This window comes from Trichosurus vulpecula, chromosome 4 (genome assembly GCF_011100635.1).
Source record: "Trichosurus vulpecula isolate mTriVul1 chromosome 4, mTriVul1.pri, whole genome shotgun sequence".
In the NCBI taxonomy this organism is placed as follows: Eukaryota; Metazoa; Chordata; class Mammalia; order Diprotodontia; family Phalangeridae; genus Trichosurus; species Trichosurus vulpecula.
Genome location: NC_050576.1, coordinates 162347537 through 162365542, shown reverse-complemented (window position 1 = coordinate 162365542; position 18006 = coordinate 162347537). Strand labels below are relative to the sequence as shown.

The 18006-nt window shown below is 47.4% G+C and overlaps 1 protein-coding gene across 1 annotated transcript; it reads left to right on the top strand.

Moving 5' to 3' along the window:
* The first annotated feature begins 8772 nt into the window (after positions 1-8772).
* On the top strand, positions 8773-16594 carry EFNA1 (ephrin A1). Its single transcript, XM_036757505.1, has 5 exons — positions 8773-9014; positions 13172-13467; positions 14454-14519; positions 15287-15340; positions 15779-16594. The coding sequence occupies exons 1-5, from the start codon at positions 8923-8925 to the stop codon at positions 15889-15891; spliced, it is 621 nt and encodes a 206-aa protein (XP_036613400.1). The 5' UTR covers positions 8773-8922; the 3' UTR covers positions 15892-16594.
* The last annotated feature ends 1412 nt before the right edge of the window (positions 16595-18006 follow it).

Sequence of the window (18006 nt, the reverse complement as noted above, 5' to 3'; positions counted from 1 at the left end):
GCTGAAACAACTCATACCTCTGGAACTGCAAAGCCTCAGCATCTTTTCTCCCTATGGAGTTCTCAAGATGTTTCCCACTAGGTAAAAGTATGCTCCCTAGATCTCCATCTCTTTATAGCTCAAGTATTAACTTCCAAGGCTAATTTTTTCTTAAATCCACAGTAAGCTCTCTTTTCTGCTCTCAGAGGTATCACTTCTTGAAACTGCTTTCTGCCTCGAATTTTGCCTGTGTCCCCTTCTTTCTGGAGACTGAGATTTTAAAAACTTATCCTTTATGGATTCTGATAGCTCCACTGAAAAGCACCAGCATCATTGGTAGAGAGAGTGACATCCTCTCCTTTCTTCACCAAGAAGTTAACTTTGACTCCTTCCTAAGGGTTAGGTTAGGCTCTTCCTCCAGTGCTGGCTTCTTGCCTGCAGAGCTTACCTGCAAGCTAGCTTTTAAAGTGTGACCAGGGATGTGGCCAGTCTTCAATTTGCCAATGGTAGTTGCCCATTCCAATTCAATCAAGGAAATGTTTCACTCTTTATAAAGGGATCTAGGGCTTATACAAGTCTTTATATTCAGTTTAACACCTCCTTAATATGCCTCTTACTTCCTGACATGACAACCTGGACTGGGAGGTTGGTCAGAGACCCCCAACATAGGGTAATTTAAGGAGGGAGGGCATTAGGAAAGGTTTCATGTAGGAGGTGAGCTTAGTTCTGAAGGAGGCAAGGTGTTCTACTGCTCTGAGATGAGAAGGGAATGAATCTCAGGCATAGGGGGACAGCCTATGCTAAGGCATAGTGATGAGAGATGTACAAGGCGATGATGTACAAGAGATAAGAAATGGTATTTGAGAGCACACTGTGTTACCATAAAACATTGTATCAGTGTAAGTTTTTATGATTAATCTCAGGATCCTCATTGTCTCTCCTCAAAGACATCCTAGATGCTCTAAGAACTGGGCATCTTTGGGTCATTCTTTGAGAACCACCTCTTGAGGGTACCTCCTAACTAAGGCCCCTGCAGAGTCCTCCAGTGCCAGCCCAGGGCTGCCTGTACAAGTCTTTTAAGAAACTTGTTCAAACCTACCCCTGGCTGTGTAGTATTAGAGAAACAAACATGTATGATGCTAACAACAACAACTCAATTTAGACAGCAATTTACCCAAAGGTCCTTCTGTACAACAGCCCTATGAAACAAATATTATCCCCACCTTACGAATTGAGGAAATAGGCTGAAAGGGAGAAAGGACGCCCTGCCTATAGAGCCAGTAAAAAAGGGGAGCTGGGATTTGAACGCAGTCTTCTGTTTCTAAGTCTAGGGTTCTTTCCACTACACCAGACATATTCCTAACCTTAAGGACACTCCTTTACTGAGCCCGTAGCCAGCTGAGTGCTGGCTCTAAGCTTTTCCCTGGTCTAGATTGTGTCTCCACTAAAGCTATTTGTCCACCCAACCTTCCACCTGGGGGTTTTAGAGCTCAGAAATGTCTTATTTCAAGCAATCAAAGCTAGAAGGGACTTTAGAAATAATCTAGTTTAACCCCTCAATTTACAGTTGAGGAAACTGAGTTCTAGAGAAGAGAAAGGGGAATGATTTATCCAAAGTCATATAAGAAGTTAGTTGGCAAACCTAAGACAAAGGGACGTGGCAAATGCCCTAAATTTCTCTTTCACATTTCTATGTCTCGGTTTCTGTCTGTCTGTCTCTCTCTCACACATACACATACACATACACACACACACACATATACACACACACATGTCCTAGAAGCAGCCCTAAGCATCTCATAGTTCTCAAGGTAGATAATCAAATTAATAATCAAATTAATCTCTAATAATTGTGCCTAAGGTACTATAAGTGGGGCAGCTAGGTAGTACAGTGGATAGAATACCAAGCCTGAAGTCAGGAAGATTCATCTTCCTGATTTCAAATCTGGCTTCAGACACTTACTAGCTGTATGACCCTGGGCAAGTCACTTAACCCTGTTGGCCTCAGTTTCCTCATCTATAAAATGAGCTGGAAAAGGAAATGGCAAATCACTCCAATATCTTTGCCAGGAAAACTCCAAATGGGGTCATGAAGAGTGGGACATGACTGACACGACTGAACAAAAACAACAACAACAAAGGTACCATAAGTAGAAGGCGTAATTATAACTATTCTGGGACAGGGATATCAGGGACATGGTTTATGGTGCTGGCGACTTAAAAACATTTATTATTATATTTTCATTTTAGATCATCTTCATTTTCAAATATCTTTCCCATAGCCAGTGAGCAATGGGAAACTGCCCTTGTGACAATGAATAAAAAAGAAAGAGGGGGAGAAAACCAATTCAGCAAAAGTAACTAAGTCTGACAGTATGTGCAATGTTCTACACACAGTCCCCTGCCACTGCAAAGATGGAAGAGAGGGCTTTGATGATATTTGATACCAAATTCAGACGGAGGGTAGTGGGCAGTACCCAGGGCCTCTCACTCCTGTTATCTGACTCCAAGCCTCCTTTCCTCCTTTCTTCCCAGAGACACCCCCAATGAGTCCCAGAAAGAACTAGGAGTTTGATTGGGTGGCTTGTCTTCTTTCTTTGGCATGGGGAAGAAACTAGCTGTGTGAGGAGGAGGCATCACATCGCCTGCTGCTCCCCCCCTTATGGTACAGCAATAGACAACTGCTGCCCCTCCTTTCCCCTCCTTCCTCCCACTACCTGCTCTCCACAAGACTGTCGTTTCTATAGAGATCAGGTTTTTAAGTAGTGAGGAAAGGGGAAGGATTCAAAAGGAACGAGAGTGGCCAAGTGCAGCAGGGTGCCAGGCAGGCATGGACAGACTCCATCCCCTTCCATGTTTCTATCTCTACATGTAGTACATTCTATGTCTCTATCCTCTTTCTCTATCATACTCCATCTCTGTATCTCCCTAGTTCTCTCTATGACATACTTTTTATCTCTCTATATACATCAGAAATATAGACATACTCATTCTTCTTTCCTGATTTCTCTGACTGAAATTTTTCTCAATTCCCGTAAACAGAACGTCCTCCCTGGAGAACTGTTGTAGCTCTTCATTCATAGACAACCAGTGCAGATACTCTGGGAGAACAAGAGACTAACAACGACTCCTTGCCAAGAATGGAACCCAATCCCTAAGACCTTTCTGGTCCCGCAACTTTTTTCAGTGTGTTGACTATTATTTCAAACTTTCTTCTTAGTCTTAAAAAGAACCTAAGGATAAAACAAAAAATCTGTGTGTGTGTGTGTGTGTGGAGAGAGAGAGACACACACACACAGAGACAAAGAGAGGAGAGAGGGACAGAGAGATAGACATAGAGGAGAGAGAAGAGAAGAGGAGAGAGAGAGAGAGAGAGAGAGAGAGAGAGAGAGAGAGAGAGAGAGAGAGAGAGAGAGAGTGTTGTTTGGGGCACTGGAAGGGGAGACTCAGACATAGGGATTGACTTTCAGAACACTTACAAAACAGGTCCCATGGAATCCATATCCTGTAACAGGCCTTGATAAATACAGTGCTAAGTCTAGAAATCACTTGACAAAGACTCACAACATTCTTCAGGGCAAGATGGAGAGATGTAGGCTGGATGAAAGTTTAGATAGATGGATCCACCACTGACAGAATACCTAGACCCAAAGAGTACTGCTTAATGAATCAACAACCTGGAGGGCGTTCTCTATGGTATGATTCCAGTTCTGACTTCAGTCCCATTTAATCAACATTTTTACCAAAGCTGAAGATAAAGATATAGATGGTATACATATCTAATTTAAAGATGGTATAAAATTGGGCAGAGTCAGTATTCCAGAAAAATGTCTTCACAGACTAAAACAGGGGTGTGGAACCTGGGCCCTCAAGGCCACATGTGGCCCTCTCAGTCCTCAAGTGTGGCCCGAAGGTTTCCCACTCCTGGACTAGAACAATAAGGCAAATGTAATGAGATGAAATTTAATAGAATAAAGTCAAGTCCTGAAATGTAGTTTCAAAAAATCAACTGCATTGAGTATGAGGCTGCAAGACTTCTGGGGTGGATGGATGGGGGCAGGGGAAGGGAAAAGCACACAGTGAGGCAGAAAATTCTGTCAGAAAGAACTCAGTGTGAATCAATATTGTTACAGGGAGCAGGAAACAAATGTAACCTTAAACTTCATAATATGGATATGGTGTGCAGAATGCTACCTTCTACGTCATGCCATTTTACTGGTGGGCATTTTTAATTGTTGGAAGTTCTTCCTCATACTGAGTAAAACTCTGCTTCCTTCCAAGTTCTATCCATTGAACCTAGCTCTCCCGGATGAGGCCAATAATAAATGCATTAAATCCCAATTCCATCTGACAGCTGTGTGAATAGTTGAAGTCAGCTATCATATCCCACCTGTCTTTTCTTCTCCAAGCTAAACTTTAACAAATCCTTGTGTTTATCGAAGTTTCAATTTCCTTCAACATCTTGATCTTTTTTTCTGGGGAAATTTCATCTGGAGGAGAGGGCAAGGGACAATGGAATGATCACTTCTCCTGATCAAGGAATGATTCCTCTATTTATCAGTGGCATAAGAAACAATGCAGTCTGGAAGAAAGAACACAGGACTGAGGTTGGGAGACTTGAGTTCTAGTCCTAACTGCCCATAACTTGCCCTCTGGACCTTGAATGATTCATTTTACTTTTCTGTCTCCTATTTTGAACAATAACGGGGTTGGTTTTTATGCTATCTAAGGACCTCTACTCCACAGAATTTTGCAATGGTAAAAGACCTTCTCTGATGTAGAGTGTCACCAGAAAATGTTCTCTCATGTTCCAAAATCCTATGATACTATGACTCTGACTACTAATTTCATTTTCTTTCTCCTGGATCAACAGCCTTAGGAGAAGCTAAGATTGGTACCTTCTCAAGTGTTAGGGGTTGGAACTCCTTCCTCAAGGACTGAGCAGGTAGATAGGCAGGAAGGAAGGAAAAAGATTATTTACACACCTTAAAGAAACTAGACTTGTTTCTCATCAATATTTTTCCTGTCTCAAAAACTTCTAGGAACTTGGGGGGGGCCTACAGAGGGTCCCTTCCCCTTCCCACCTGGGGTGTGGCCTGTGAGCAGAAGTGAGAGTGAAGGAGGAGGTCAGCAACTCAGAGAGACAAAGGAGCAATTGATACTGGGTTCTGGCACCCTCTGCTGCCTGGCCCTGTGCCCATGGTCCCCTAGGGAGCCTAGTCTGCTTAGTTGCAGGTGTGACCTGAGCAGGGGGAAAACTTGGTGATAGGGCAGCACAGATAGGGTATCAGAAGCAATGGAAAGCAAGATGAGGAAAGCTCCTGAGAAGAAGAGGCCAAAGAAACAAACAGTAGCAAAATCTAGGGGATATAACAGGGAGGGATTTTTCAGCCCAATATTAGACATGTAATAGGGACTGGATAAGTACTTGTTGAAGAAGTTCCAAAAGTTGAGGGTGGATCTGGTTGGAAGACACTAGTCCAGACTGGGAGGACAGGAGCACTTGAGCATTAGTGAATGGTAAGTGGGCACACTCCACTTCACCTGCTTCTCAGGGGCATGGGATTGGTACACTCCACTGCTCCACCCCAGTGAGCAGTGATGCCCAGGGGTTGTTTAGGGTGTTTTAAATGGTGCCTCAGGGCCTTTCAGCTCTTACCTTCACCACCCCAAAACCACAGGGCCCTAGGGCAAGGGAGTAGCAACCCTGAAAGTCCTATCTGTACCAGACTGGCAACCTCTAATTCCAGGTCTATTTGTCCCCCGTTCAGTGGGAAGTTCAATAGACCAGACGTTTTACACTGTATACAAAGCCCTGTTCTAGGCCTGTAGGGGAGGAGAAGGTGAAGCTGGTATACCTGGCTAATAAGTTCCAGCCTTCCTTTCCCTCAGGAATTCTCCTGAGTCAGACTCAGACAGACTGACAACTCAGACAGCTGCTTGTTGTCGCCCCCCCCACCCCACCCCAACACACACATACACACACACACACACCAAAAAAACCACTAAGCATAAACCTTAGCCCGGGGGGAGGGGGAGGCAGCTTCTAGGCGCTGCCCACGTCATTGTGGTGAGAGGTCACTGCGGTGAAAGACAGCGGGCTGGGTGGCGGCAGCTAGGGTGATGGCCAGGGGCGCAGGGAGGGAGGCTCCGCCCATGTCTCCATCTGTCTTGCTCTCAGCTTCTCACTTGGCTGGTCTCCCTGCTGTGTTTCTCTAGCTGCCAATCTTCCCATCAAAATGCCTCTCTGTCCACCAGGAATAGACCGGGTTCGGGCATGGGGATGAGGATAGGGTTATAGGCTGGGGAGTGGGCGGGGGTGGGGATGTGAAGGCCCCCAGTTCAGACCAGCCCTTCTTGTGGTCTGTACCTCTGCACAATTACATCAGGGTTCTTTTGCATCCTCCATGGGGAGCAGAAACGGGGAGCATCCCCAGATCCTCAGAATTTTCAGTTTTGCCCCCCACCCCCACCCCAACCGCTTTCGGCAATAAGCATTGGCTAGGCGAGGAGCGGGCTTGGCCCAACAGAGCCAAGACAAGCCCAAACGGGTGCCAGGCATGGAGCAGCGGAGCCCGAGGACCTCACACATCACAACCCGCTCCCCCCACCCCCGCCCCCGACTCCGCTTCTCCTTTTCTCACTCCCGCGTAATCAGGACATCCCGAGCCAGAGAAATAGGGCTGAAGGGAGTAAGGAAAGAAGAGAAGACCGTGGAGAGGTACCCTAAGAGTCCGCTTGCCCCGCCTGCGTGCGTGCCCGGTCCCACGAACCAAGAGCCCGCGTCACCCAGTGAGACTTTGGCCCCGAGCACCTGGAAGGGCAGGGTCGCTGCCCCAGACTCGCCACGAGGTAAACAAGGAGGCGGAGCTGGAGCCCAAAGAAGGGGGGGAGGCACGGGGCGGGGGGGCGTGTTGTTTTGTGTCAAGAGAAGTGGGCGTGGGTAGTTTGGGATCAGACCCAGCTCTAGTTTCTGGGTCCCGATCCCTGCGCTTCCCGCTCGGCCTGGGAGAACGGTCATGGCCCCTCCCCGCCCCCTCCTCAGCGCTGTACTCGGCGGCCGCGTCCGGTTGCAAGCGCGTAATTACAGAGGCAGCGGCCAGGCTGGCTGTAAAAGGGGGTGGCTGAGATTGCAAGGGCCCTAGAGCCGAGTGGGAAGGGGAGGGGTGGGATGGGGTTACAGCTTCGGACGCCCCATGGTCTAGTCTCTCCTCCCAGGACACGCAGACAGGCCGGCCCACGTGCGGGCCCCACGCTGACACACCGTGAAAGCTAGGTCCCTGCGGGGAGTGGGGAGCGAGACAGATCTGGCCTCGTGACTGTGACTGAGGAGTAAACAAAATGTTCACACACACCCCTTTTCCCCCAGATACGGGGAGAGGAGACACACGACAGAGTTGGTTTAGAGCCACAGGGAGAGCAAGAAGCCGGACACCAAAAAATACACTGATATGGGACCACACACAGATAGGTATACGAAGTCAACCACAGAGTTCAGTACACATGTACGTATACGTGTGTGTGACATATTCCCCAGTAATAGAACACACAAACAACATTACACCTGCATTGCTATTAAACTCTGGGTTCTTCTAGGCACAGCTATTCTCACACATACCCCCTTACATTCATTCACGAGCAGTTATCTCCATCATATATACACCTTTACATTCATAATCCACGTACATACACATTCACAAGCAAATACGAAATTAACACAGCTGCAAGTCAAACATTCGCACATAAATACACACATACATGAATACACACAAAACCACATGCCAGAAGCACAGGCACATGCAAGCACTCCCATCAAGTTAACAATCATTATTGTCGTGAAGCAAGCATACACATTCACCCAGGAATACACACATCCAGCGCTTAGCGCAGTACGTGCGTGGGACATAATAGGCGCTTAATTAATGCTTATGACTGAAATCGAGGAAAATGATCACATACATACATTCTAGTTCATTATCACACACATAAGGCGCGCGCGCACACACACACACACACACAATTCCCGTCATTTCAGGGATGACACAATCCTTTACACAAAGCCAACATTGACAAACCTAACAAAAACAAACAGCCTGGTGAGAGAGGAGCCGGGAGGAGCAGTAACCCGGGCAGAGTCCGGGACTGGGGGGAGGGGAGAGAAAGGGAAAGGGAGATAAAGAGGTAAGGGGGAAGGGATATGGAAAGGCACACTTAACCGAACCTAAGAGCTCTGGAGTTGTCATTTATTTACACATCACATCTACAACCAGTCACAATACAAAGTTGTCCAGTTCCCCAGCGTATACAGAGCCTCTGTCCCCAGACACAAGCACACACATAGATGTGTTCATGCCTCTGTCTCTTGTCTCTGTTTCTCTGTGTGTCTCTCTGTCTCTGTCTCTGTCCCTCTCTCTCTCTCTCTCTCTCTCTCTCTCTCTCTCTCTCTCTCTCACACACACACACACACACACACACACACACACACACTCACCCCAAGATTTACGCAGACACAAACTGAGAAATACAAGGTACAAACCCACAAAGACATAAGCAAATATTGAAACATTCGGAGCCATACAGTTTACTCTAGCGACCCCACATCCCCCAACACACACACACACACATACACACATACACAAAACACAACAGAGGCGCTCGCGGGCTCTGCTCCTCAGGTTTCTCCCTTCCCTACCCCCCTGGACCAGGAGCGCGGGGCGGGGCGGGGTTGGGCAGGGGCGGGGCGGGGTGTCTGGGGCGGTGTCGGCCCCAAAAGGCGGAGCCGTGGGGCTAAGGGGCCAGAGTTGTTAGCGCGCTCCTGGACTGCAGCCACAGAAAAGAACAAGAGCTCCAGACTCTGTAAGAGATTTCCCCACACTCACTCTCTCCATATCCAACCCGACCTGGCCCAGTGTGCCACGGCCCGGCCCGGCTAGGCGCCACGTTATGGAGTTACTGTGGGTTCCACTCTTGGGCTTATGTTGCAGTTTGGCCTCCGCTGATCGACACACCGTCTTCTGGAACAGCTCAAACCCCAAGTAAGCTTCCCCAGTCTTCCCCAAGCCCTGGTATTTGGCCACCTTAACTGACATTGCCCAGGCAGATGCAACTGCAGAGAATCCACAGCTGCCCTCCCCGTTTAGGAGAGTTTTGTTAGAAGCATAATTTTGTGAACCCTTCCCATTCTCTTCTACCTCTTCAGGGAGTATCCCTCCCCCACTTCCTCCCAGTCCCCATAACCTGGCTTTTCCTATGCTTTTCCATAGCCTTTGAGTACTCAAGACTTTAAAAAGCCAGTGAGTCCTAGACCTCCCCCCCCCCAGCCTAACAGTCACAAATCCTCGTGGAATGATAACCCTCATGCCCAATCCTTGCTTGGTGCATGCATAGTACTTTTGGACCCTCTAGACGAATATTCCCAGAGTCCATTCATACTTGGAATTTAGATGCTCTCCCTGAAACCTGGCACAAACCAGTTTGTTGTCATAGAGGAAAGTGTTCTTTGCTCTGGGTGGGCTGGGACTGTGGCCAAAATGGAGCATATACCATCTACTGAGACCCGAAACGGGGTGTGAATGGCATACATTGGATTCGAGTTGGCCTAAGATTGGCAGGCGTTTGTTTTGCACAATTAGAATCAGGGAGAACATTTGGGAAGAGAAGTTGCTGAAGGGTATTGATGAGGTAGGGAGGAAAGACCCAGGCACTAATATCAGGAAAGAGTTAAAATGGGTGGGAAGGAGTTAATTTTTCTCTGGACTGATTTGAAGCTAGGAGGCAAATGGTACTGGGAAGGACAGGAGACAGTGTCGGCTTCTTTGTTCCTGCCTGAGAGTCCTCAGAAATTGTGGGAACTGTTTTGGGGGGAGTATTGGAAAGGTGGAGGGCAGGGAATAGAGAAGTGGGCATAGGCTGGAGCTACTGAACCTAGAATCTGGCCAGTGCTTTAAGTTCCATGTCCTTCAACATAGCTGGTCTCCTCCAATCCTGTGTTACCGGGAGGAGGGAGGTCCTCAGCCTGTTGTCATCCCAGAAGGGCAATGCCCTCTTGCCCAGGGTCACTTGCTGAGCCTGCCCTTTCCCTCCTTCCTTTCCCAGGATTTACTCTCCTGACCTGGTCTTGCCACAGTGGGAGAGTACAAAATCCTTGTTTATGCCCAATGCCAGGTGCTGGGGGGAGGGGGAGGGGGAGCAGGAAACCATTAGCAAGGAGGGGGGGAGCCCTGGCCTTTTCCGTTCCCAAGTTCCCAGGTTTCCTCTCTTTCAGGAAGGAGCCTCTTCCTTGCCAACCTCCCCCCTTTCTCCTCCCCCACTTCCCAGAAGGAGAGTAATAGTGAAATCAGAGACTTTCCCAAGCCAAGGAGAGTGAGTGAGGGGTGCCAGAGTCAAGCCAAGCCTCTACCCCTGTCCATCTTACCCACAAGATCAAACATATTTAACTCGATTCTAGACCAGAAAGTGGGCCCAGAGGAAGTGAGAGTAGGATGGTGTTGAGGCTGGACCCAGCTTGGAACAAGTTGAGATATTTATGAGAGATGGGTAATCAGGAGGCTTATATTGGTGATTAATGGCAGTGGGCAGCAGTCTCTAAGCCTACAGGCAGAAGCAGTGTTGGAAGGAAGAAAAGCCTTGATGTGAAGTGGGCACATGTTTCTTTGGCCTTGGGCAGGGGACTGAGGCCCTGCTGTGCAAGCTTACACAGGCTTGTCACCTTGCTCTTGGGGGTTCCCAAGGATATATGGACAATTTGACTACCACCAGGGTTCTTAAGCAGAGAACAGCCACCTTGGCATATCTCACAGGCTCTGGGGGGCGCTGGGGCTGGGGCTAGTGGTGGAGGCGGTGAGGGAGTGAGTCAGTGCTTGTCATGGGGAGAGGGAGAGAGACGCCAGCCCCAGAGCTGAAATACCTGTTCTGAAATGGCTTCTATGTTTATCTCTCCAGAGAGGAATTTTAAAAGCCTCTCTCTCTTTCTTCCCTGAGGTGGGGGAAGGGCCTGGGAATGCCCAGTCTGGTTGCAGGCATGGCCCTGCTGGACAAGCTCATGCCTGGTCTTGGGTGTTGGGTGGTGCTGGGCACCAGTGCTCCATGTGATAGGCATATGGTGCCCACTTAAATCTCTTTGGGAAGCCCTGACCCAATCCCCCTGATACCCGCCCCTCCTGGCATTGATTTTGTTCAAATAGGCAAGCAAGGCTGCTACCCCGTCTCCAGTTCTGGTGGTGGCTGAGAACATTTTGGAAAGCTGACCAGTTTGAGATGGCTACTCTTCACACTGGGACCCCACCTGGCCTGGAGCCAGGTGTCTGGGTCTGTGGGAGGAGGGGCTAGTGGGCAGTCAGGCTGGAGCCTGTAAAGCCTGGGGGCAAATGTGGGGAGGGGGAGAGGGGAGATAGAGAGACCATCAAAGGGGGCTGCAGCTAATCAGAGAACTCCAGCATTTCTGGAATTCTCAGGGAGCTAAAAGTATGGATTTCAGGGACTAGGGTATACAGGATTAGGAAAACATGGAGAGTTGTGAGTGGGAAGATCGATTGGGAGGAATTTTGGAAAAGAGCTAGAGAAGAAAGAGAGGAGAGGTGTGGGAATGAGTTAGCATAGATTTAAATGGCTGTGAGGAGCATTTGAGTAGCTGGGTGAGTTGGTAGAGATGATCTGGGGAGATAGTGTAGATTGAAAAGGCTGAGAAAGACAGATTTGAACCAGAGTTGGGAGGACATTGGGTATTGGTGAAGGAGCCTTGTTTGATGGGTCGGATAGACATTTGTGGGGATTAGAACTGAACTAGAGAAAGGGCTGAAATCACACCAGAGTACTTGGGGAGATTCAGGGGCCAACTGGAAGAAACTGTCCTTGTGGTTACTTAACATTTGTAGGTGTGCCTTAGTGATTTCAGGGTACCATTGGTCCACATACCTAATCAGTTTCAATCTTTCTCTCGCCCTCTTCTTTTCCTCTCTCTTCCTTCTTCTCTCTCCCCCTTTCTCTCCCTCCTCCTCCTCCTTCTTTCTCTCTCTGTCTCTCTCTCTTTCTCTCCCCTCTTTTCTTTCTCTCTCTTATCTCTTCTCTTCCTCTCCTCTTCTTTCTCCTTCCCTCTCTCTCCCTCTTCTCTCTCTCCTATCCATCTTTCCATCTTTCTACCTATCAGACAGAAGAATAGGATACAGAATGAAGGTAATGGGTATCTATTAGTAGGATGGAGGTGCAGATGTTAGTGTAGATTTGGGGAATGATTTGAAAGTTGATGGAGAGATAGAAAGGAGGATAGGGAGAGAGCAGAAATGAGAATTTTGCAATCTTGATCTTTGTGGTGTCCTGGACTCCTTTGGCAGTCTGGCAAACTTTATGGATCCTTTCTCAGAATAATTCCAAATGCATGAAATAGAGTATATGATATTGCAGAGTAAGTCAGTTGTATTGATATACAGTTATCAAAATATTAAAAATAGAAGTTCATGAACCCTAGGTTAGGAATCCCTATACTGAGGGGTTTTGTAGAGAGCTTTTGAGGGTGCAGTTAGGTGGCATGGGGGATAGAGTGTGGAGCCTAGAGTCAGGAAGACTCATCTTGGTGAGTTCAAACTGAGCCTCAGATACTTACTAGCTGTGTGACCCTGAGCAAGTCACTTAACCCTGTTTGCCTCATTTTCCACACCTGTAAAATGAACTAGAGAAGAAAATAGCAAACCACTCCAGTATCCTTGCTAAGAAAACCCCCAATAGGGATACAAAGAGTTAGACAAGACTGATTAGCCACAACAGCATTGAGAAGTTGATATTTGGGAATTTAGTGGAGAGATATTCAGGGGATGAAAGTAGCATTTAGCTCTTTCATGGTGAGATTTGGGGGACAAATGCAGCATTTAGAGCTTTCTTGGTGAGATTTTTCAGGATGTGATAAAAAACTGAAGAGGAGGCATTTAATAGATAATAGAGCTAAAATAACATAATAGATAAAATTTAAAAGTTCAATAGTAATGAAATAATATATAAAATCAGAATGCCTTCCCTCCCACTAGAGGTCTTAAGTCTGAGGTTGGATATCCACTTGTTGGATGTGTTGTAGAAGGAATTCCTTGAGGAATGGTCATAGACTGGACCACATGGTTAATAAGGATCCTTTGAATGCTACGATTTTGCTATTGCATTCAAGTTGACACCCCCTCCCCTTTTTTTTCCTCTGCTCTATGTGCAGGTTTCAGAGTGAAGACTACACAGTCCACGTCCGACTGAATGATTACTTAGACATCATCTGTCCACATTATGAGGATGAGTCCGTGGCCCCAGATGCCATGGAGCGTTATACGCTGTATCTGGTGGAGCATGAGGAATACCAACTGTGCCAACCGCAATCCAAGGAACAGGTGCGATGGCAATGCAACCAGCCCAATGCCCGGCATGGTCCTGAGAAGCTGTCTGAGAAGTTCCAACGTTTTACCCCTTTTACCCTGGGAAAAGAGTTCAAGGAGGGACACAGCTACTACTATATCTGTGAGTCAATGGGCACGTTGGGCATGGGGTGAGCATAGTGTGGAAAAGCAATTAATCTGAGGCAGAAGGAAGAACTTTGGGGAGGAGGGAGGGCTTGGCTAGAGCACGTGGAATACTCTGACCAGGATAGGAATGGAGTAGGCAGCCAGGAACCAAGCATCTAGGCCCACTTACTGGGGCTAAAGTTTTCAAAAGTTGCTCAGACTCTACTCTTCAGGCATCATGGGTCAGGGGTTCCCTAAACCAAACACTTGTCCAGAGGAGCAACTCGGTCCGCCCACCTTAGACTACACTGGATCAAAGGAATGTTTTTATGAGTCTAAGGTGTCAGGTACACATAAACCAGGAAAACAAAAATGGTATCACCAATGCAACAAAGCAAGGTAGATACTCAAATCTTAGGTGGAACCAATCACAACACATATATTAACATGTCTTAGGGATCCTTTGCTTAGTCTCTCTATTTCTTTTTCCCCTCCCTTTGCCAGATCAGACAGACAGCTAGGGAGATTGATAGCATTTCCTATTTCGATAACCTATCCCCTTAAAGCTTTACAACAGGTTATGTTTTTCATATCCCTACTTTTCTTTATTTGGGGGGTTGGTTTCCAGGATATGAGGCTGGAGACTCAGGGGGACATATACAGATCATTAATCCCCAGGCACCTTCATCCATTAAGGAAACCATTAGTGTCCAAGTATCCTCAACAGTCTTAGAAATGCATTTCCTGGGGCAGCTAGGTGGCCTTGGATTCAGGAGGACCTGAGTTCAAATGCGGCCTCAGACATTTGACACATGTACTAGCTGTGTGACCTTGGGCAAGTCACTTAATCCCAATTGCCCTGCCCCCCCCCAAAAAAGAAATGCATTTCCTTAGAAACATTAAGAAAGCCAGGAACTAAGAAAAACGGAGGACAAATGGATAGAACCAGGATTTTCCTTTGAGGGGGGCCCCTCCTCACCACAATATGGGTGTCTTTTGCAGCCAAACCCATCCATCACCATGGAGACCAGTGCCTGAAATTGAAAGTGACTGTTGATGGCAAAATCAGTGAGTATATGGGCTATTCGTGTCAGTTCTACTGACCACCCCTGAGCATCACACCATGGTGGGTCTCATGACCTAAGGATAGGAGGCAAAGTGGAAAGAGGCATTGAATTTATAGTAAGGGACCTGGATTTGAACCCTGACATTTACTTAGCTTGCCTGTGAGACATCGGACATATACATTCTCCCTGAGCCTCACTTTACTGAGAAATGAAGGGGCACCAGCCCTGGGGTCAGGAGGACCTGAGTTCAAATATGGCCTCAGACACTTGACACACTTACTAGCAGTGTGACCTTGAGCAAGTCACTTAACCCCAATTACCCTGCTTTCCCCCCTCCGAAAATTAAAAAAAAAGAGAGAAATGAAGGGGTTGAGCTACATGATTCTCTAAATTTGAAGGTCTAGATCAAGGGTGAGGAACCTGTGGCCTCAAAGCCACGTGTGGCCTTCTAGGTCCTTGGGTGCAGACTTTTGACTGAGTCCAAATTTTACAGAACAAATCCTTTTATTAAGGATATTTGTTCTGTGAAGTTTGGATTCAGTCAGAGGGCTGCACTTGAGGACCTAGAGGGCCATATGTGGCCTCAAGGCCACAACTTCCCCACCCCTGGGATTCTAGATCATAGGACCATGAGTGGTGGTGCATATAGAAGTCTGGGGCCGCCCAGCTTGTTCAGAATGGTTTGTCATAGTCGTTCCCCGCCCTCCCACCCAATCTGTCAGGTTGCTGTGTCTCCCCTCTCACTTCTCCTCTCTTGATATCTTCCAGCTCACAGCCCCCAGGTGGACTCCAATCCACAGAATGAGAATCACTTTTCAGCAGGTGGGTAATGGACCCTAACTAGAAAGGGGTGGAGTGGAGCAGAAGAGGGAGGAGAATGGTAGGATAGGAGAGTTAGTGTACTGGGGAGGTCCACACTGGACATGAGCTAGTGGTCTTGACTGCATTGGGATGTGGTGATAAGAGATGACATAGCAGTGTGGCATCTCTACAGTAGCTGTGTGCTTTCTCACTAAAGGGGGCCAGGGTCTGTCTTCCGTGCTTCCTGAAACAATCTGATCTAGTAGAAAGAAGCCCTGGATTTGGAATCAAAGGATCTGGGTTTGAAATCCAGATCTGCTTTTCCTACTAGGGAAAGGCATATCCCTTCTCCCATGCCTCATTCTCCCTCATCTGTGAAATAAGAGGATTGGATTAGATAATTTCTAGGACCCATACCACCATCTCTGAATCTATGATTTATTCTTTCCCTCCTTCCAGATGATGCAGAAGTCCAGGTCCTGCATAGTGTTGGACACAGTGCTGCCCCTCGGACCTTTCCAGTTGCCTGGGTTGTGCTGCTTCTGCCCCTCATGCTGCTTCACACGCCCTGAAGGTGGGCATCAAACCCGGCTTTTGAGGACTAGAACTGGGCTGGGGAAGGAAGGGGTAACAGCCCCTTTCCAAAGGAGAAAACTGGAATCCTCTGCCCAAGGAACTCCATCCAGCGTAGTGCAAACCTGCCACCCTCGTGGCATGGGTCAGTATTAGGGGTGCCAGGAAAGATTGGCAGTGCCAACTTGTCCTCTGCCCCGTGGTTGGGAGGATATAGCTCTCTTCATTCCTCCTGTTTTGCCAAAGATCAAGAACCTGAAATTAACCAAGGGCAGCTGCTCCTCTTCGAAGTGGGGAGCTTATGGATGGACTCTGGGCATGGAATGGTTATGCCCTCCATGGAAGACCCAGGAGTGCCCAAGATGGAACTCTAAAGGAGCAGAAAAAGAAACTGAGCTTTTCATGTGGGAAGGGGAGGATGGGGAGAAAGAAGCACTTTGTGTGCACTCAGGGTCTGCCTTCCCTACACACTCACATACAATTCCATCTGTAATGCCATATTGGCAAAAGAAGGTTACAGCCTGGGCTCTCCTAATTCAGAGCCACCCCTCAGGGGGGCTATCTCAGAGCAATGCCAGGCAGGCAAGGAGGGGCAGTGCCCCAACATGTGCTGTGTATAAGGGCAGTGCCCATTGTATATATATTTGTATGTAAAATCTCTCCCTGGAGAGGTTTCTATGACTAAAATTGTTTTTACACAAGTGCTCTTTGTCAGAATGAAATTATGTGTTACGTGTTTTGGCCTTCCTCTGTCCCCTCAGTGGACGGTTCGGAGACCCTGCCAGGCTACTTCTCTGTCCATGCAGGATCACCTCTCCCCTTGGCTGAATGTTTAGGAGACCCTCCTCTTCTGGGAACAATATAGTGTAGTGAAAAGAACACTGGATTTGGAATTGGGTCATTGGAGTCCAAATCCTGGTTCTATTACTTTCTACCTTGAGGGTCTTAGGGAAGTCACTTGAACACCCTAGGCCTCATTTTCTCAACTGTAAAAGGGGGCAGCTGAGTCATCTGATCTTTTTTTTTTTTTTAATTTGTTTTATTTGTTATATTTTAAGCTCTGAATTGTCTCCCTCCCTCCCCACCCCATACTAGAGAAAGCCACTATTTGGCACAGATTATATGTGTCTATGTAATGGTATATAGACATATGCATACACACACACACACACACATGTATCAGTGCTTTCTCTGGAGGTAGATAGCATCTTCCTTCAAAGGCCCTTTTTAATTAATTTGAGTATTTATAATATTCAGAATAATTTAGTCTTTCGGTTGTTCTTTGAGTGACGTTACTGGATCCAACGTTCTCTTGGTTCTGCTCATTTCATTCTCCATTATTTCATGCAAGTCTTTCTGTGTGTTTTTCTAAAATCAACCAACCCATCATTTCTTACAGCACAGCAGTATTCCATCACAATCACGTATCACAGCTAGTTTGGCCACTCTCCCAGCTGATGGGCATCCCCTAAATTTCCAGTTCTTTGCCACCACTGAGTCATCTGATCTTGAAGGCCCCCTTCAGTTCTATGTCTATGATTGATCCATTTATGAGTGCTAAGAAAGAAGTTAGTGCTTCTCCCCATTTGCCCTGCCTACCACCGTCTTGGATTTTTCTCCTCTGTAAGATGGGGAGCAGGATACTTCTAGCTCCAACCTTCTGTGATTGTAGTATTTCCATCTATAGTCAAGAAGCTCTTGATGTCCAGCCTCTTGGTCCTTCTACTACACCCCCGCCCTTGTTTCACTCTCCAGGAGAGCACAGCACCCTCTCCTTAAGTCACCCCTCCTGAATTCCTAGCCCTTTTCTGAGGCAATTTTTTTCTGTTGCCCTCCTGAAACATAAAAGGGACTTTTCCTAGGCCCTCCTCCCTTTCCCTTTAGATACTAGGGTATAGTTGGTCAGAAGCCTTGGGTTTATAGGGTTCTGGTGCTCAAACTGCCTGGGGTCTTGGTCTGGGCAGGGAAAGAGTGAGTCAGCTGTGGCATGGGGGTAACGCCAGCACTATGGTATGTGGGTGTACTCCACATTTCTACTACTGTGTGGGAGGTGGAAAGAGAATTCCAAACTCACTTGCACGCGGTAGGTACCTCATACATGTTTTTGAATTGAT

What these genes read in the sequence shown, in the direction of transcription:
- EFNA1 (XM_036757505.1), top strand. Translation starts at nt 8,923, where the DNA reads ATGGAGTTACTGTGGGTTCCACTCTTGGGCTTATGTTGCAGTTTGGCC. An exon ending in TGGAACAGCTCAAACCCCAA is followed by an intron (nt 9,015 to 13,171) that starts GTAAGCTTCCCC and finishes CTCTATGTGCAG; the next exon opens with GTTTCAGAGTGAAGACTACA. An exon ending in ACACAGCTACTACTATATCT is followed by an intron (nt 13,468 to 14,453) that starts GTGAGTCAATGG and finishes TGTCTTTTGCAG; the next exon opens with CCAAACCCATCCATCACCAT.